The following is an 18479-nucleotide window of genomic DNA, read 5'->3' on the forward strand; positions in this document are numbered from 1 at the left end:
ATCCCCATGGTCCTTTCAGGAACCCCAGCATCCACTTAGGACGATAGAGAAAATAAGAATTTACTTACCGATAATTCTATTTCTCGGAGTCCGTAGTGGATGCTGGGCGCCCATCCCAAGTGCGGATTATCTGCAATACTTGTACATAGTTATTGTTAACTAATTCGGGTTATTGTTTAGGAAGCCATCTTTCAGAGGCTCCTCTGTTATCATACTGTTAACTGGGTTTAGATCACAAGTTGTACGGTGTGATTGGTGTGGCTGGTATGAGTCTTACCCGGGATTCAAAATCCTCCCTTATTGTGTACGCTCGTCCGGGCACAGTACCTAACTGGAGTCTGGAGGAGGGTCATAGGGGGAGGAGCCAGTACACACCACCTGACCTGTAAAAGCTTTACTTTTGTGCCCTGTCTCCTGCGGAGCCGCTATCCCCCATGGTCCTTTCAGGAACCCCAGCATCCACTACGGACTCCGAGAAATAGAATTATCGGTAAGTAAATTCTTATTTTTATCGGGGGAAACCCACGCTTCATCACACACCTCATTTAATTCATCTGATTCAGGAAAAACTACGGGTAGTTTTTTCACACCCCACATAATACCCTTTTTTGTGGTACTTGTAGTATCAGAAATGTTCAAAACCTCCTTCATTGCCGTGATCATGTAACGTGTAGCCCTACTGGAAAATACGTTTGTTTCTTCACCGTCGACACTGGAGTCAGTGTCCGTGTCTGTATCGACCTGATGTAACGGGCGCTTTAGAGCCCCTGACGGTGTTTGAGACGCCTGTACAGGTATTAACTGATTATCCGGCTGTCTCATGTCGTCAACAGACTTTTGTAAAGTGCTGACACTATCACGTAATTCTTTCCATAAGATCATCCAGTCAGGTGTCGACTCCCTAGAGGGTGACATCACTAACACAGGCAATTGCTCCGCCTCCACACCATTTTCCTCCTCATACATGTCGACACAACGTACCGACACACCGCACACACACAGGGAATGCTCTGATAGAGGACAGGACCCCACTAGCCCTTTGGGGAGACAGAGGGAGAGTTTGCCAGCACACACCAGAGCGCTATATATATATACAGGGATAACCTTATATAAGTGTTTTTCCCTAATATAGCTGCTGTATATCTTTATATGCCAATTTTATGCCCCCCCTCTTTTGTTTTACCCTGTTCTGTAGTGCAGGACTGCAGGGGAGAGTCAGGGAGCCTTCCTCCAACGGAGCTGTGAGGAAAAAATGGCGCCAGTGTGCTGAGGAGATAGGCTCCGCCCCCTTTTCGGCGGCCTTTCTCCCGCTTTTTTATTGTAATTTAGGCAGGGGTTAAATACATCCATATAGCCCAGGAGCTATATGTGATGTATTTTTAGCCAAAAAAAGGTATTTCTATTGCATCTCAGGGCGCCCCCCCCAGCGCCCTGCACCCTCAGTGACCGGAGTGTGAAGTGTGCTGAGAGCAATGGCGCACAGCTGCGGTGCTGTGCGCTACCTTAATGAAGACAGGACGTCTTCTGCCGCCGATTTTCCGGACTCTTCAGTCTTCTGGCTCTGTAAGGGGGACGGCGGCGCGGCTCCGGGACCCATCCATGGCTGGGCCTGTGATCGTCCCTCTGGAGCTAATGTCCAGTAGCCTAAGAAGCCCAATCCACTCTGCACGCAGGTGAGTTCGCTTCTTCTCACCTTAGTCCCTCGATGCAGTGAGCCTGTTGCCAGCAGGTCTCACTGAAAGTAAAAAACCTACTTTAAACTTTTTCTCTAAGCAGCTCAGGAGAGCCACCTAGATTGCACCCTTCTCGTTCGGGCACAAAATCTTAACTGAGGCTTGGAGGAGGGTCATAGGGGGAGGAGCCAGTGCACACCAGGTAGTCCTAAAGCTTTTTACTTTGTGCCCAGTCTCCTGCGGAGCCGCTATTCCCCATGGTCCTTACGGAGTCCCCAGCATCCACTTAGGACGTTAGAGAAATCCTATTTTCTCTTACGTCCTAGAGGATACTGGGGTCCATTTAGTACCATGTGGATGTACTAAAGCTCCCAAACCGGTTGAGAGAGTGCTGAGGTTTCTGCAGAACTGACTGACAAAACTGAAGGTCCTCAGAGGCCAAAGTATAGAACTTGTAGAACTTAGCAAACGTGTTTGAACCTGACCAAGTGGCTGCTCGGCAAACTGTAAAGCCGAAACACCCCGGGCATCTGCCCAGGAAGAACCCACCGACATAGTAGAGTGGGCCAGTACAGATTTTGGACACGGCAAACTTGCCGTGGAATAAGCATGTTGGATAGTAAGTCTGATTCAGCGTGCAATTGTCTGCTTTGAAGCAGGACACCCAATCTTATTGGGATCATAAAGAACAAACAGCGAGTCTGTTTTCTGTGACGAGCTGTTCTATTCACATACACCTTCAAAGCCCTCACAACATTCAAAGACTTTGAAGTAGCAGAGGTGTCGGTGACACCGGAACCAAAATAAGTTGGTTGATGTGAAATGCGGACACCACTTTAGGAAGAAATTGCTGACGAGTTCTGAGTTCAGCTCTGTCCTCATGGATAATTAAATAGGGACTTTTGTGAGACAAAGCCCCCAGCTCCGAAACACGTCTTGCTGAAGCCAAGGCCAACAGTGAGACGGTCTTCCACGTAAGATATTTGACGTCCACCTCCTGTAAAGGCTCAAATCAGTCCGATTGGAGGAACTGCAGCACCACATTGAGATCACAAGGTGCCGTAGGAGGCACAAAGGGAGGTTGGATGTGCAGAACACCTTTCAAAAACGTCTGGACCTCAGGGAGAGAAGCCAATTGTTTCTGAAAGAAAATGGACAAGGCCGAAATCTGGACTTTTATGGAGCACAGACGCAGGCCCACATCCACACCTGCCTGCAGAAAAAGCAGGAAACGTCCCAGATGAAATTCCACCGCAGAATAATTTTTGCTCTCACACCAAGAGATGTATTTCTTACAAATACGATGGTAATGCTTAGACGTTACCCGCTTCCTGGCTTGGATCATAGTCGGGAGAACCTTGTTAAGGATCCCTCTCATGGCTAGAATCAGCCGTTCACCTTCCATGCCGTCAAACGTAGCCACGGTAAGTCCTGATAGAGGAACAGGCCATGATGCAAAAGATCCTCGCGAAGAGGTAGAGGCCATGGATCTTCGAGCAGAATCTCCAGATAGTCCACGTACCAGGCCCTTCTTGGCCAGTCCGGAGCAATGAGTATTGCTTGAATCTTTTCCCTTTTTATTCGTTTTAGAATTCTTGGGATCAGAGGAAGTGGACAAAACACGTACACCATCTGATAGACCCATGGAGTTGTCAGGGCGTCTATCTCCACCGCCTTTGGGACTCTCGACCTGGAACAATACCGCCTGAGCTTCTTTTGTTGAGACGAGAGGCCATCATGTCGATCTGTGGGTATCCCCATCGACTTGTCAAGCACCTGAACACTTCTGGTTGAAGGCCCCACTCCCCCGGGTGCAGGTCATGTCTGCTGAGGAAGTCTGTTTCCTAGTTGTCTACTCCCGGAATGAAGACCGCTGACAACGCCACAGCGTTTCTTTCTGCCCAGAGGAGAATTCTTGACATTTCGGACATTGCTGCTCTGCTTTTCGTTCCGCCCTGTCGGTTTATGTACGTTACTGCCGTCACATTGTCCGACTGGACCTGAATTGCCCGATCTTGAAGATGTGAGGCCTGCAAAAGGGCATTGTACATGGCCCTGAGTTTCAGAATGTTGATTAGAAGGATGACTTCCTGACTTGACCATCTTCCCTGAAACTGCACCCCCTGAGTGACTGCTCCCCAACCTCTGAGGCTTGCGTCTGTGGTTAACAGAATCCAGTTCTGAATTCCGAACCTCCGTCCTGCGATGGGCTGAGAAGACTGTAGCCACCACAGAAGAGAGATCTGGCCTTTGGCAGCAGACGGATCCTCTGATGCATGTGAAGATGCGATCCGGACAATTCGTCCAACAGATCGAGCTGGAAGAGTCTTGCGTGAAACCTTCCGTATTGAATTGCCTCGTAAGAGGCCATTATTTTTCCCAGAAGGCGAATGCACAGATGCACCGACACCCGGGTTGACTTCAGAACATCCCGAAACATCGAATGGATTACCAATGCCTTTTCCAACAGAAGGAACACCTTTTGTGGCTCCGTGTCCAGTATCATTCCCAGGAATGGGAGCCTCTGTGTTGGCTCTAGGTGAGATTTCGGAAGGTTCAGAATCCACCCGTGATCCTGGAGGAGCTTGGTTGAGAGAGCAATGCTGTCCAGCAACCTTTCCCTGGACGGCGCTTTTATCAGGAGATCGTCCAGGTACGGAATTATATTCACTCCCTGCTTGCGGAGTAGAAACATCATCTCTGCAATCACCTTGGTGAACACCCTCGGTGCTGTGGAGAGACCAAATGGCAAGGCCTGGAACTGGTAGTGACAGTCCAGCAGTGCAAACCTGAGATAAGCCTGATGAGGCGGCCAGATCGGAATATGAAGGTACGCATCCTTGATATCCAGAGACACTAGGAATTCCCCCTCCTCCAGACCTGAGATCACCGCTCTCAGAGACTCCATCTTGAATTTGAACATTCGTAAGTACGGGTTCAAAGACTTGAGGTTCAGAATTGGTCTTACCGAACTTGTCACGATCCGGGTATCTGGACGCCATTACTTACCCTTCAGATGCCTCCTAAGGCTGGCTCAGCGTTCCAGGACCGGATTCCGCTGTTCCTGAGTTTCCACATGCAGAATGTCAGAGTGGTGATTTCATCAGCCGCGGCCTCCGCTGTGCCCGCGTGGTTAAATGTGCGCTTGTCAGTCTGGCGTCTCCTGTCTCCTGTGGCCGGCGTCGCCATTACTGTTTCAATTCTCACATGGATTACAAACCAAACTTCCCTCCAAGTGTCTGCATGGGCGCAGCCATCTTGGATTTTGTCATCTGATTATTTCCACCAATCTGCTGTCTGTATTGTTGATTTGCATAATTGCCTAGCCAACCCCTTCCTTGCTGCAGGTATAAGTATGCTGTGCCTGAGCAAGGAAGGCGTCAGTGCTTTGGTTGTCTAACCTAGTTCCAGTTTGTCTCTCTCCTGTGGTTGTCTTCCAGGTTCCAGCTCCTGTCTCCAGACTTCTGCTATAGAGACCCGCACCAGCATTCCATCTGCGGTGTAGCCTGACTCTCCGATCCATTCTGGACTCACCTGTTTCCAGCTACAACAATCACCTGCTTCCAGCCCAGCTTCCAGCAGTGTACAGCTTCTCTTAAAGGGCCGGTGTCCTTTCTGCAGTTTACCACTCTCCACCGGTATTATTATTTCACCGCTCTCAAACAATCACCTGCTTCCAGCCCAGCTTCCAGCAGTGTATAGCTTCTCTTAAAGGGCCGGTGTCCTTTTCTGCAGTTTACCACTCTCCACCGGTATTATTATTTCACCGCTCTCAAACTCCAAACTTCATTATTATTTCATCGCTCTCAAGTTCGTTTATTATTTAACTGGTTCCAGCCAGTATCCACTCCGTACCAACAACAGTCTGGTTCCAGCCAGTATCCACAGCAGCCGTTTTACCTTCAGCAGCCCAGCCTTTCCTGGAACATCAGCTGGTACGATCCTGGGTTCTCTCCATTGCTACAGTCAGGCCTGGTAAGGACTTTCCAACTAGAAGATTATAAGAACTGTCTCACACTACCAGTGCCTGTGGCCCTTGCCACCCTGTAGTACCCAGGAATTGTATTTATCCTCTGTTGACTTTTATGTTTCCTTTACTGCTGCTGTGTTATGGAATTTGTCATAATAAACATCATTGACTTTTATCCTGGTTGTCGTGGTCACGCCTTCGGGCAGTTATTCTACATGTTACTTACATGTCTAGGGGTCTGATACAACCTCCCAGGTTCCATTACATCTCAGCCCCTACAACTGAGGCTGCCTCCTGTCAGCTCAGGCCCTCAGTTGTGACAGTAAGCACTGACCTAATGAATCCAGCCGGAGACCAGGATCAAGCGGCCAGGCCGATGCAAGAACTGGCAGCCCGACTTGAACATCAGGAGGCTGCACAGGGCCACATCATCCGCTGTCTCCAGGATCTCTCTACACGGCTGGATGGGATTCAAACGACCCTCCGTGGACCTGGCACGTCCGGTGCGTCCACTACAGTGACACCAGCTGTAACCCCACCCACCTTACCCATTTCCAGTCCACATCTTCATCTTCCAACGCCAGCAAAATTTGATGGATCTCCAAGGTTCTGCAGGGGATTTCTCAATCAATGTGAAATCCACTTTGAGCTTCTACCTGGCAATTTCTTCAGTGACCGTACCAAAATTGCCTATATCATCTCCCTTCTCAGTGGCTCAGCCCTTGACTGGGCATCACCTTTATGGGAGAAGTCTGATCCCCTGCTATCCTCCTATACTGACTTTGTAGCTACATTCAGGCGCATCTTCGACGAGCCAGGCCGGATAACATCTGCTTCATCTGAGATTCTCCGTTTACGCCAGGGAACACGTGCTGTGGGACAGTATCTTATACAGTTTAAAATCCTGGCATCCGAACTGGCATGGAACGACGAGGCCCTGTATGCTGCATTCTGGCATGGCTTATCAGAACGCATCAAGGATGAGTTAGCTACCAGAGACTTGCCCTCTAAGTTGGATGAGCTAATTTCTCTTTGCACGAAGGTTGATCTACGTTTCAGAGAGAGAGCAACCGAGCGAGGAAGATCATCTACTCCTAAATCTTCTGCTCCTCCTCCTCGTCAACCATCTCCATCCAAGGATGAGCCTATGCAAATTAGTCGTTCTCGTCTATCTCCCGCTGAGCGCCGAAGACGTCTCTCTGAGTCTCTCTGTCTCTACTGTGCAGCTCCGTCGCACACTATCAATGCCTATCCCAAACGTCCGGGAAACTCCAGATCCTAGCTCGCCAAGGAGAGGGCCGGCTAGGAGTAATGATCTCCTCTCCATCTCCTCATGACTGTAACCTCCCAGTGTCGCTCCAAATTGCTCAACGTTACAGGAACGTCATTGCCCTCCTTGATTCCGGAGCAGCTGGGAATTTCATAACCGAAGCTTATGTTAAACAGTGGTCCCTACCCACCGAGAGACTGTCCTCGTCCATCTCTTTGACTGCCGTGGATGGCAGCAAGATTTTTGACGCAGTCATTTCCTTAAGGACTCTTCCAGTTCGTCTGAGAGTGGGAGTTCTTCATTCTGAGTATATTTCTTTTTTAGTGATTCCAAGAGCCACACATCCAGTGGTTTTAGGCCTTCCATGGCTCCGTCTCCACAACCCATCAATTGACTGGACGACTACGCAAATACTGGCATGGGGTCCCTCCTGTGCTGAGACTTGTTTAGCCAAAGTTCTTCCTGTTTGTTCTTCCTTCCCCAGGTCATCTGATGTTCCGCCTCCTCCATATCAAGACTTCACAGACGTGTTCAGTAAAGCCTCTGCTGATATCCTTCCTCCTCATAGAGAATGGGACTGCCCAATCGACCTCATTCCAGGGAAGGTTCCACCGCGAGGCCGAACTTATCCGTTGTCTCTGCCTGAGACACACTCCATGGAAGAGTACATCAAAGAGAACCTGGCGAAGGGTTTCATCCGACCATCTTCTTCTCCAGCCGGCGCAGGCTTCTTCGTTAAGAAGAAAGACGGTGGTCTGCGTCCGTGCATCGACTACAGAGGTCTGAACGACATTACCGTCAAGAACCGATACCCTTTACCCCTGATTACCGAGCTCTTTGATAGAGTTAGTGGTGCAACTATTTTCACAAAGCTGGACTTGAGGGGTGCCTACAATCTCATCCGAATCCGTGAGGGTGACGAGTGGAAGACCGCCTTTAACACTCGTGACGGACATTATGAGTACCTCGTCATGCCCTTCGGATTGAGCAACGCTCCAGCAGTCTTCCAGCACTTCGTGAATGAGATTTTCAGGGACATCTTGTACCGCCATGTCGTGGTTTATCTAGACGACATCCTCATCTTTGCTAATAATCTCGAAGATCATCGTTTCTGGGTAAAAGAGGTTCTTTCCCGTCTCCGTGTCAATCACCTCTATTGTAAATTGGAGAAGTGTGTGTTTGAAGTTAAAACCATTCCGTTTCTAGGTTACATTGTGTCCGGTTCCGGACTAGAGATGGATCCTGAGAAACTCCAAGCAATCCAGAATTGGCCTATACCCTTAAGCCTCAAAGGGGTCCAGAGGTTCTTAGGGTTCGCCAATTATTATAGAAAATTTATACGAGACTTTTCCACCATTGTGGCGCCTATCACTGCATTAACCAAGAAAGGTGCTAATCCGTCCAAGTGGTCCGAGGAAGCTACACAGGCCTTTCACCTTCTGAAGCAACGGTTCATCTCTGCACCAGTTCTGAAACAGCCCGACACCGACTCTCCTTTTATCTTAGAGGTAGATGCCTCCTCCGTTGGAGTAGGAGCAGTGTTATCCCAGAGGGCCAAAGATGGACATCTACATCCTTGCAGTTTCTTCTCCCGGAAGTTCTCCCCAGCTGAGCGCAACTATGCCATTGGCGATCAGGAGTTGCTAGCCATCAAGCTCGCTCTGGAGGAGTGGAGATACCTGTTGGAGGGAGCTTCCCACTCAATCACCATACTTACCGACCACAAAAATCTTTTATATCTCAAAGGCGCACAATGTCTGAATCCTCGTCAGGCCAGATGGGCACTTTTCTTCTCTAGGTTTGACTTTAAACTCCAGTTCTGTCCGGGTTCTCAGAATCGTAAGGCCGATGCCCTTTCCCGCTCATGGGAGCAAGAAAATGAGTCCGAGTCTACAGACAAGCATCCTATTATTAATCCGTTGGCATTCTCCACGGTAGGGATGGACTCTACGCCTCCACCAGGGAAAAGTTTTGTTAAGCCAGTTCTAAGGAAGAAGCTCATGCATTGGGCCCATGCTTCCCGTTTTGCTGGACATACAGGCATTCAGAAAACCCTTGAATTTATTTCTAGGTCCTACTGGTGGCCAACTCTGAAGAAGGACGTTATGGAATTTATTGCCTCCTGCCCAAAGTGTGCCCAACACAAAGTCTCCCGCCAGTCGCCTGCGGGGCAACTGGTTCCATTATCTGTTCCCCGTCGACCTTGGACCCATTTGTCGATGGACTTTGTTTCCGATCTACCTATCTGCAACAAGTTTAATACCATCTGGGTGGTAGTTGACCGGTTCACCAAGATGGCACATTTCATCCCTCTCACCGGTCTTCCGTCAGCTTCCAAGTTGGCTCAAGTGTTTATACAAGAGATCTTCCGACTTCACGGTCTTCCTGAAGAGATCATCTCGGATCGTGGAGTACAATTTGTAGCCAAATTTTGGCGAAGTTTGTGTCAAGCCCTCCAAGTCAAGTTAAAGTTTTCCACGGCTTACCATCCTCAGACCAATGGTCAAACCGAGAGGGTGAATCAGGACTTGGAGGCCTTCCTCCGTATATATGTGTCTTCCTCTCAAGATGACTGGGTTCAATTCCTTCCTTGGGCCGAGTTCAGCCACAACAATCAATACCATTCCTCATCTTCTTCTACACCATTCTTCATTAATTATGGATTCCACCCTAAAGTCCCAGAATTCCAACCGCTTCCCGCAACTTCTGTTCCAGCAGTGGATGTCACCTTGCGTCAGTTTTCAAATAACTGGGGGAACGTCCGCTTAAAGCCTCATTCAGGTATAAGAAGTTTGCCGATAGGAAGCGTAGAGCGGTTCCTGCTCTCAAGGTGGGTGATCGTGTGTGGCTGTCCACGAAGAATTTGAGGTTGAGAGTTCCCAGCATGAAATTTGCACCTCGCTACATCGGACCCTTCAAGATTGAACAAGTCATCAATCCTGTTGCCTACAGGTTACAGTTACCATCCTTCTTGAAAATACCCAGGACATTTCATGTTTCTTTGTTGAAACCGCTGATCCTGAATCGGTTTCATTCCGCACTTCCTCCAGCTCCCAAAGTTCAGACTCAACGGGGAGTCGAGTACGAGGTGGCCAAGATTTTGGACTCACGTTTCCGTTACGGTCAGTTACAATACCTCATTGACTGGAAGGGCTATGGTCCTGAAGAACGCTCTTGGACCAATGCCTCAGACGTCCATGCTCCTGCCTTGGTCCGAAATTTCCACGCAAAGTTTCCTTTAAAGCCTAAGAAGTGTCCTGGGGCCACTCCTAAAGGGGGGGGTGCTATCACGATCCGGGTATCTGGACGCCATTACTTACCCTTCAGATGCCTCCTAAGGCTGGCTCAGCGTTCCAGGACCGGATTCCGCTGTTCCTGAGTTTCCACATGCAGAATGTCAGAGTGGTGATTTCATCAGCCGCGGCCTCCGCTGTGCCCGCGTGGTTAAATGTGCGCTTGTCAGTCTGGCGTCTCCTGTCTCCTGTGGCCGGCGTCGCCATTACTGTTTCAATTCTCACATGGATTACAAACCAAACTTCCCTCCAAGTGTCTGCATGGGCGCAGCCATCTTGGATTTTGTCATCTGATTATTTCCACCAATCTGCTGTCTGTATTGTTGATTTGCATAATTGCCTAGCCAACCCCTTCCTTGCTGCAGGTATAAGTATGCTGTGCCTGAGCAAGGAAGGCGTCAGTGCTTTGGTTGTCTAACCTAGTTCCAGTTTGTCTCTCTCCTGTGGTTGTCTTCCAGGTTCCAGCTCCTGTCTCCAGACTTCTGCTATAGAGACCCGCACCAGCATTCCATCTGCGGTGTAGCCTGACTCTCCGATCCATTCTGGACTCACCTGTTTCCAGCTACAACAATCACCTGCTTCCAGCCCAGCTTCCAGCAGTGTACAGCTTCTCTTAAAGGGCCGGTGTCCTTTCTGCAGTTTACCACTCTCCACCGGTATTATTATTTCACCGCTCTCAAACAATCACCTGCTTCCAGCCCAGCTTCCAGCAGTGTATAGCTTCTCTTAAAGGGCCGGTGTCCTTTTCTGCAGTTTACCACTCTCCACCGGTATTATTATTTCACCGCTCTCAAACTCCAAACTTCATTATTATTTCATCGCTCTCAAGTTCGTTTATTATTTAACTGGTTCCAGCCAGTATCCACTCCGTACCAACAACAGTCTGGTTCCAGCCAGTATCCACAGCAGCCGTTTTACCTTCAGCAGCCCAGCCTTTCCTGGAACATCAGCTGGTACGATCCTGGGTTCTCTCCATTGCTACAGTCAGGCCTGGTAAGGACTTTCCAACTAGAAGATTATAAGAACTGTCTCACACTACCAGTGCCTGTGGCCCTTGCCACCCTGTAGTACCCAGGAATTGTATTTATCCTCTGTTGACTTTTATGTTTCCTTTACTGCTGCTGTGTTACGGAATTTGTCATAATAAACATCATTGACTTTTATCCTGGTTGTCGTGGTCACGCCTTCGGGCAGTTATTCTACATGTTACTTACATGTCTAGGGGTCTGATACAACCTCCCAGGTTCCGTTACATCTCAGCCCCTACAACTGAGGCTGCCTCCTGTCAGCTCAGGCCCTCAGTTGCGACAGAACTGTCCGGCTTCGGTACTAAGAACAAGTTGGAATAGTACCCCTTGTTTAGTAGATGAGGTGGAACTGGAACAATGACCCGAGTCTGTACCAGTTTTTGGATGGCATGCTGTAAAGTTATATTTGCCACCGTCATGCTGAAGTCTTTGGAGGAAGCTGAGCCTGAGCTCTGTTCCTGAGCACCTGCTGTTGCTGGTTTGCGTGGTTTACCTCTTGCACCGCTGGAGGACGTAGAAGCACCTCTGGATTTGCCCTTGAACTTGGCCGTCCGAAAGGACTGTAACTTAGAAGCTGAATAAGTCTTCTTGGTAGGGGGGCTGCGGAAGGAAGATACGTATACTTACTTGCAGTAGCTGTGGAGATCCATTTGTCTAATTCATCCCCAAACAAGGCCTCTCCTGTGAATGGTAGGCCTTCCACGCCTTTCCTGTAGTCCGCGTCAGCAGTCCACTGGCATAGTCACAAGCCCCTGCATGCCGACACTGCCACAGCAGTGGTGTGTGCGTTAAACACGCCTATTTCCATTATGGCTTCCACCATAAAGTTCGCAGTCCTGTATATGCTGCATCCCCCCTAGATAAGGAATCTAACCCCTCAATTAGGTTACCTGACCATTTAGCAATGGCTTTAGTGATCCACGTACATGCAATAGTGGGTCTTTGGGCCACCCCAGCAGCTGTGTGCAATGATTTGAGTGTAGTCTCAATTTTACAATCAGCCGTGTCTTTCAGGGAGGTTGCATCAGGGACAGGCTATACAATTTTTCGTGACAGCCAAGAGACTGATGCGTCCACTATCGGTGGATTTTCCCATTTTTTCCTATCCTCCAGAATAAAAGGAAAAGATGAGAGTAACCTTTTAGGGATCTGAAACTTCTTATCAGGATTACCCCATGGTTCTTCAAACAGGGTATTCAATTCCTTTGACACAAGAAAAGTAACGGAGGACTTCTTTTTTACAATAAAATAAGATTCCTCACACTCCTCTGACACCTTATCAGGAATATGCAAAACATCTCTGATAGCCTGTATAAGTGTCTTTATTCCCTGTGACAGAGCTGTATCCCCCCCATGTCTGACCTGTCAGCATCAGAGTCAGACGGCAGGATATGGGCCAGAGATCGCTTTTGCGGATAAATGGGAGTGGACTGAGACGCTGTTTTGGGGATTGAGTCTCTGTTCATAAACTCATCCACAATCTGTTTTAAGTATTGTGTCTCTTTCTCATTGCGGGACAATTCTGTAAAAAGAGTTGAGATCATTCCCTTAAGAGAATTAACCCATTCCGGTTCAGCCCCGCCTGTCTGTGAACCCTGAGAACCCAGTAGTGAGCTCCCAAGTAAAGAGGAACACTCTGCGGTACAAGAGACACACTCTTTGCCTGACATAATGTAAATGTGACAACACACACACACACACACACACACACACACACACACACACACACACACCAAAGGTTAAGCACAATTAACCCACAAAGAGCCCTTCAGGGAGAGACAGAGTTGTTTGGAGCCAGCCCCCATTGCGCCCTTATTGCTAATGCCAAGCTTAGCCGGGTCGCAGACTAAGTACCCTGATAGGGGACTTAGTACACTAATAGTCGCTACCCTCCTGCAATGACCCCCTGGTACCGCTGAGGTAATCTGGAGTCACACTGGAGGAGCTGCGCGTTCCTGTCCTGTCAGCGTCTGTGTCCACTGCAGAGGGAGAATGGTGCTGGTGAGCTGCTGGATCCTCTCATAGTGAAGTCCCGCCCCTTCAATGGCGCGTGGTCTTCCCGCTTTTTTTATACTGGCTGAGGAATCTGCTGCTTAAAATGGATCCATTTTAAGGCTATTGTGCCAGTATGGGTACTGTGTACAGTGTACGGAGACACAGTTGTGTATTGTGTCCGGAGACGCATTCCGCCCCGTGTAGTAGCCGTGCGTCTCCGTACCCTCATGCCGCCATAATGACCGGCACCCCGCTAGCCGGTACGCCTGGCTCAGTACTCACCACTCTTCATTCTTCTGGCTCTGTTAGGGGTGGCGGCGTGCTGCAGGAATGTATGCTCGCCGTGATGGGCTTGCGAATAGTTCCCTCAGGAGCTCAGTGTCCTGTCAGCAGGGAACGGGACCATTAACCCTTCAAGAGGTTGGGCCATCCCCCCCCAAGTCCCACGAAGCAGGCAGGCTGATGCCAACCAGCCCTGCCTGAAAATAAGAAACATAGAAAATAAATGCAGAAAACTGTTCAGGAGCTTCCTTCAGCGTGATCGGCTCCGCCGGGTACATTTTCTAAACTGAGTGTGGTAGGAGGGGCATAGAGGGAGGAGCCAGCCCACACTATCAAATTCTTAACGTGCCCATGGCTCCTAGTGGACCCGTCTATACCCCATGGTACTAAATGGACCCCAGTATCCTCTAGGACGTAAGATAAATTATAGATAAAAAATAAATAGCATTTAACCCTAGACCTGGTTTTCACAGTTTAAATAAACACGCTTAACAAACAAAGTTATAGTTTTGTACTCACTGGATAGTTGATATCCCGGCAGTCAGTCAGTCTGAATGCTTGTTGGTCAGCAAGATTGCTTGGATCATCTCTGAACAGCAACAACATTTGATCAGATCCTCTGCCAACAAAATCGTCAACCAGTATGTTTTCCACTTGCTGCCATATTCCTGCTGTCTGTTAAGAGAGATATATACATTTCATATATGCGTTTGCTTTACCAGTTCCTCTGTCCATCAACATAGCAGCAGGATTTCATTGAGTAGGACTGTTTATCCTTTACCTTAATTTGTGTGTCCTGGCAAGTGTAAATATTCATGTATAACATCCATCACAGAATAGTTTTATTACTTTGAAAACACCACTTAAGTGTTTAATTTTTTAAAAAAAAATTTTTTCCCCAATAAGAGTATATGTGTCTATGGGGGGTATTCAATTAGTTTTGTTTTTTGGACCAGTCAAAAAAACGTCACTTTTCGCCTGTTTTTAAGTCGAAAATTGACATTCGACCTATTCAATGTCCGTGCCGTTTTTCGACTGGTCGAAAAATCCGTAGGGGTGAAAACCACGTGGTTCGGCGAATTCGTTTTGTCGAATTTGCGGGCGTTTTGACAGTTTTTGGGTCCTTTTTCGCCCATGCCGATTCAATAAAAAAAAAAAAAAAAAAAAAAAGGCATGGGCGAAAATGGATTAAAAAAATGCCCGCTATTGAATACATTGAGGTCGAATTAGTGCAGATTTTCCTAATTGAATATACTCTTATATATATCCTCTAATTGAATATACCCATATATATATATATATATATATATATATATACTGTATATTATCTGTTTAATAGAAAAGTAACTGATGAATAATAATGTTTAATTCACAAACATGGTTAGATCAAACTTCATTTTTCAGAACATGCATTTATATGATGCATGTAAACACAATATACACACATATAAATACAAATGCCCTCATTATATGCTATGCACTGGCAGTAATTTATTTGCATGTACAGTACAATTAAATATAAACAAAAATAATTTGCATTTGCTTCCATCACAGTATGGTTTGTCCAGGTGCAAATTTTCACCTTTAGCTGAATTTGCTCTTAACTCTAAATGAGGCGTAGCTAATGGCGGGCAGCTGGACTATGTAATTCCTTGGATATCACAGAAATTCACTGCAAAGTTATATGGTATACTGTAATTCCCCATCAAAACAAATGCATTTATGATGTATTCACATACACTATGCAGAACCAAAACTCTACAAAACTTCAAACAAGCTCTCAAGACTGACTTCTTTATCAAAGCCAGCCAGCTCTGATCCTAAACCACTGCCCCATGCTCACTGTCTACCCCACCTGTGCCACCCCTGGCTATCTGGCCTTCCCCTTTAGAATATAAGATCTCACGAGCAGGGCCCTCTCCCCTCATGTGTTTCTCCTTCCCTTACTTAAACTATCATCTACTCAACCCTACATCGGCACCTAACCCTTAGGTGGTCATTCCGAGTTGTTCGCTCGCTAGCAGTTTTTAGCAGCCGTGCAAACGCTATGCCGCCGCCCACTGGGAGTGTATTTTAGCTTAGCAGAAGTGCGAACGAAAGGATCGCAGAGCGGCGGCATAATTTTTTTGTGCAGTTTTAGAGTAGCTCAATACCTACTCAGCGCTTGCGATCGCTTCAGACTATTCATTTCCTGTTTTGACGTCACAAACACGCCCTGCGTTCGTCCAACCACACCTGCGTTTTTCCTGGCACGCCTGCGTTTTTTCGAACACTCCCTGAAAACGGTCAGTTGACACCCAGAAACGCCCTCTTCCTGTCAATCACTCTGCGGCCAGCAGTGCGACTAAAAACTTTGCTAGACCTTGTGTGAAACTACAACGTTCGTTGTAATATTACTTCGCGCGTGCGCATTGTGCCGCATGCACAGAAGTGCCTTTTTTTGCCTCATCGCTGCACAGCGAACGAATGCAGCTAGCGATTAACTCGGAATGACCACCTTGCTGCTTATTTGAGTGTTATTATGACCACTGATTCAGAAATGTTTATATACCATGTATTTGTCCTGCATTGTCTTGTACTGTAAGTGACTCTTTTCTTATTTCACTCATCTGTTTATGTACTTTATTAGGCGCTGTGGAACCTTTATGGTGTCATATAAATAAAGGATTACATACTTCCCAACATATTGTCAGATGAATTCGGGACTCCTGCAAGCATCTGAAAAGGGGGTGTGGCCTCAGCAAAAGAGGCTTAATGGGAGTGCTGCAATTACAAGCCTTGCCTCCCATTTTCCGTCACTGTGGGGGCATGTCTAGCGCTCCGGGAACTGCTGAAATGCCTCCTGTCCTTTCCTCCTGTGAATAGACGCTATGTGCATTATAAGCAGCGAGTGACAAGAGGCCTCCAAACCACCCCACCATGGCCCGCAAATGGGACAGTACCTAAAAAACAGGACTCTCTGATGAAAATTAGGATAATTGGGAGGTATGATAATGATAATAACCATGCATCCTTGTGCTCCGGCCGGCAGCTATTCAATAGTGTCTGCCAACGTAACAGCCGCCCTATGTTCTCGAGCAGAAATGTGCAGAAAATTACCCGTTTAGGCACCTAAATGGCACTTTTAACGTCGCACCCAGCACTTTAGGAGGGTTTAGCCATTTTACGTTGCTAAACCAGATACTGCAGGGCACGATCAGTGTGATAAAACAATGGGTGTCCATACCACCCTGTCTAATCTATTAGGTGAACTGCAATTTAGGGCGCCTATTAAACAATTCACTCGCCCACACAAGAGTCCCACCAGATACTTTTTCACAAAATAATGCATCTTTTTCACATCACTAATGAGACAAAAGTACAATGCATGGATACCTGGAATGCTGGCGCTATTATTTAATGTAGCTTCTGTGTGCTACGTCAACTAAAATTCTGGGTAAAAAAGCAAAATAGAGAGATCTGATATGAGTGACCTAAGCCATACATCGTTATGCTTAATATGTTACTTCACAAGAATTCCTTTGTGAAAAAAAAATAAGAATTTACTTACCGATAATTCTATTTCTCATAGTCCGTAGTGGATGCTGGGACTTCCGTAAGGACCATGGGGAATAGCGGCTCCGCAGGAGACTGGGCACAAAAAGTAAAAGCTTTAGACTAGCTGGTGTGCACTGGCTCCTCCCCCTATGACCCTCCTCCAAGCCTCAGTTAGGATACTGTGCCCGGACGAGCGTACATAATAAGGAAGGATTTTGAATCCCGGGTAAGACTCATACCAGCCACACCAATCACACTGTACAACCTGTGATCTGAACCCAGTTAACAGTATGATAAACGTAGGAGCCTCTGAAAAGATGGCTCACAACAATAAACAACCCGATTTTTTGTAACAATAACTATATACAAGTATTGCAGACAATCCGCACTTGGGATGGGCGCCCAGCATCCACTACGGACTATGAGAAATAGAATTATCGGTAAGTAAATTCTTATTTTCTCTGACGTCCTAGTGGATGCTGGGACTTCCGTAAGGACCATGGGGATTATACCAAAGCTCCCAAACGGGCGGGAGAGTGCGGATGACTCTGCAGCACCGAATGAGAGAACTCCAGGTCCTCCTCAGCCAGGGTATCGAATTTGTAAAATTTTGCAAACGTGTTTGCCCCTGACCAAGTAGCTGCTCGGCAAAGTTGTAAAGCCGAGACCCCTCGGGCAGCCGCCCAAGATGAGCCCACTTTTCTTGTGGAATGGGCTTTAACAGATTTTGGCTGTGGCAGTCCTGCCACAGAATGTGCAAGCTGAATTGTACTACAAATCCAACGAGCAATCGTCTGCTTAGAAGCAGGAGCACCCAGCTTGTTGGGTGCATACAGGATAAACAGCGAGTCAGATTTTCTGACTCCAGCCGTCCTGGAAAAACATATATTTTCAGGGCCCTGACTACGTCCAACAACTTGGAGTCCTCCAAATCCCTAGTAGCCGCAGGCACCACAATAGGTTGGTTCATGTGAAACGCTGAAACCACCTTAGGGAGAAATTGAGGACGAGTCCTCAATTCTGCCCTGTCTGAATGAAAAATTAGGTAAGGGCTTTTATATGACAAAGCCGCCATTTCTGAGACACGCCTGGCTGACGCCAGAGCTAACAGCATGACCACCTTCCATGTGAGATATTTTAATTCCACAGTGGTGAGTGGTTCAAACCAATGTGATTTTAGGAACCCTAAAACTACATTGAGATCCCAAGGTGCCACTGGTGGCACAAAAGGAGGTTGTATATGCAGTACCCCCTTGACAAACGTCTGAACTTCAGGCAATGAAGCCAGTTCTTTCTGGAAGAAGATCGACAGGGCCGAAATTTGAACCTTAATGGATCCTAATTTTAGGCCCATAGACAGTCCTGCTTGCAGGAAATGCAGGAAACGACCCAGTTGAAATTCCTCTGTGGGGGCCTTCTTAGCCTCACACC

At 47.6% G+C, this 18479-nt stretch overlaps 1 protein-coding gene across 3 annotated transcripts in view; it reads right to left on the minus strand.

Moving 5' to 3' along the window:
- The window catches only part of FANCB (FA complementation group B), a 186453-nt gene that overhangs the window by 132469 nt on the left and 35505 nt on the right, over nucleotides 1-18479 (minus strand). For all 3 annotated transcript variants that reach the window (XM_063955781.1, XM_063955783.1, XM_063955782.1), the window contains exon 3: nucleotides 14031-14186. In XM_063955781.1, coding sequence (XP_063811851.1) covers nucleotides 14031-14186 — 156 coding nt within the window. The remainder of the gene's footprint in view (nucleotides 1-14030; nucleotides 14187-18479) is intronic.

This window comes from Pseudophryne corroboree, chromosome 2 (assembly GCF_028390025.1).
Source record: "Pseudophryne corroboree isolate aPseCor3 chromosome 2, aPseCor3.hap2, whole genome shotgun sequence".
NCBI classification, from domain to species: domain Eukaryota; kingdom Metazoa; phylum Chordata; class Amphibia; order Anura; family Myobatrachidae; genus Pseudophryne; species Pseudophryne corroboree.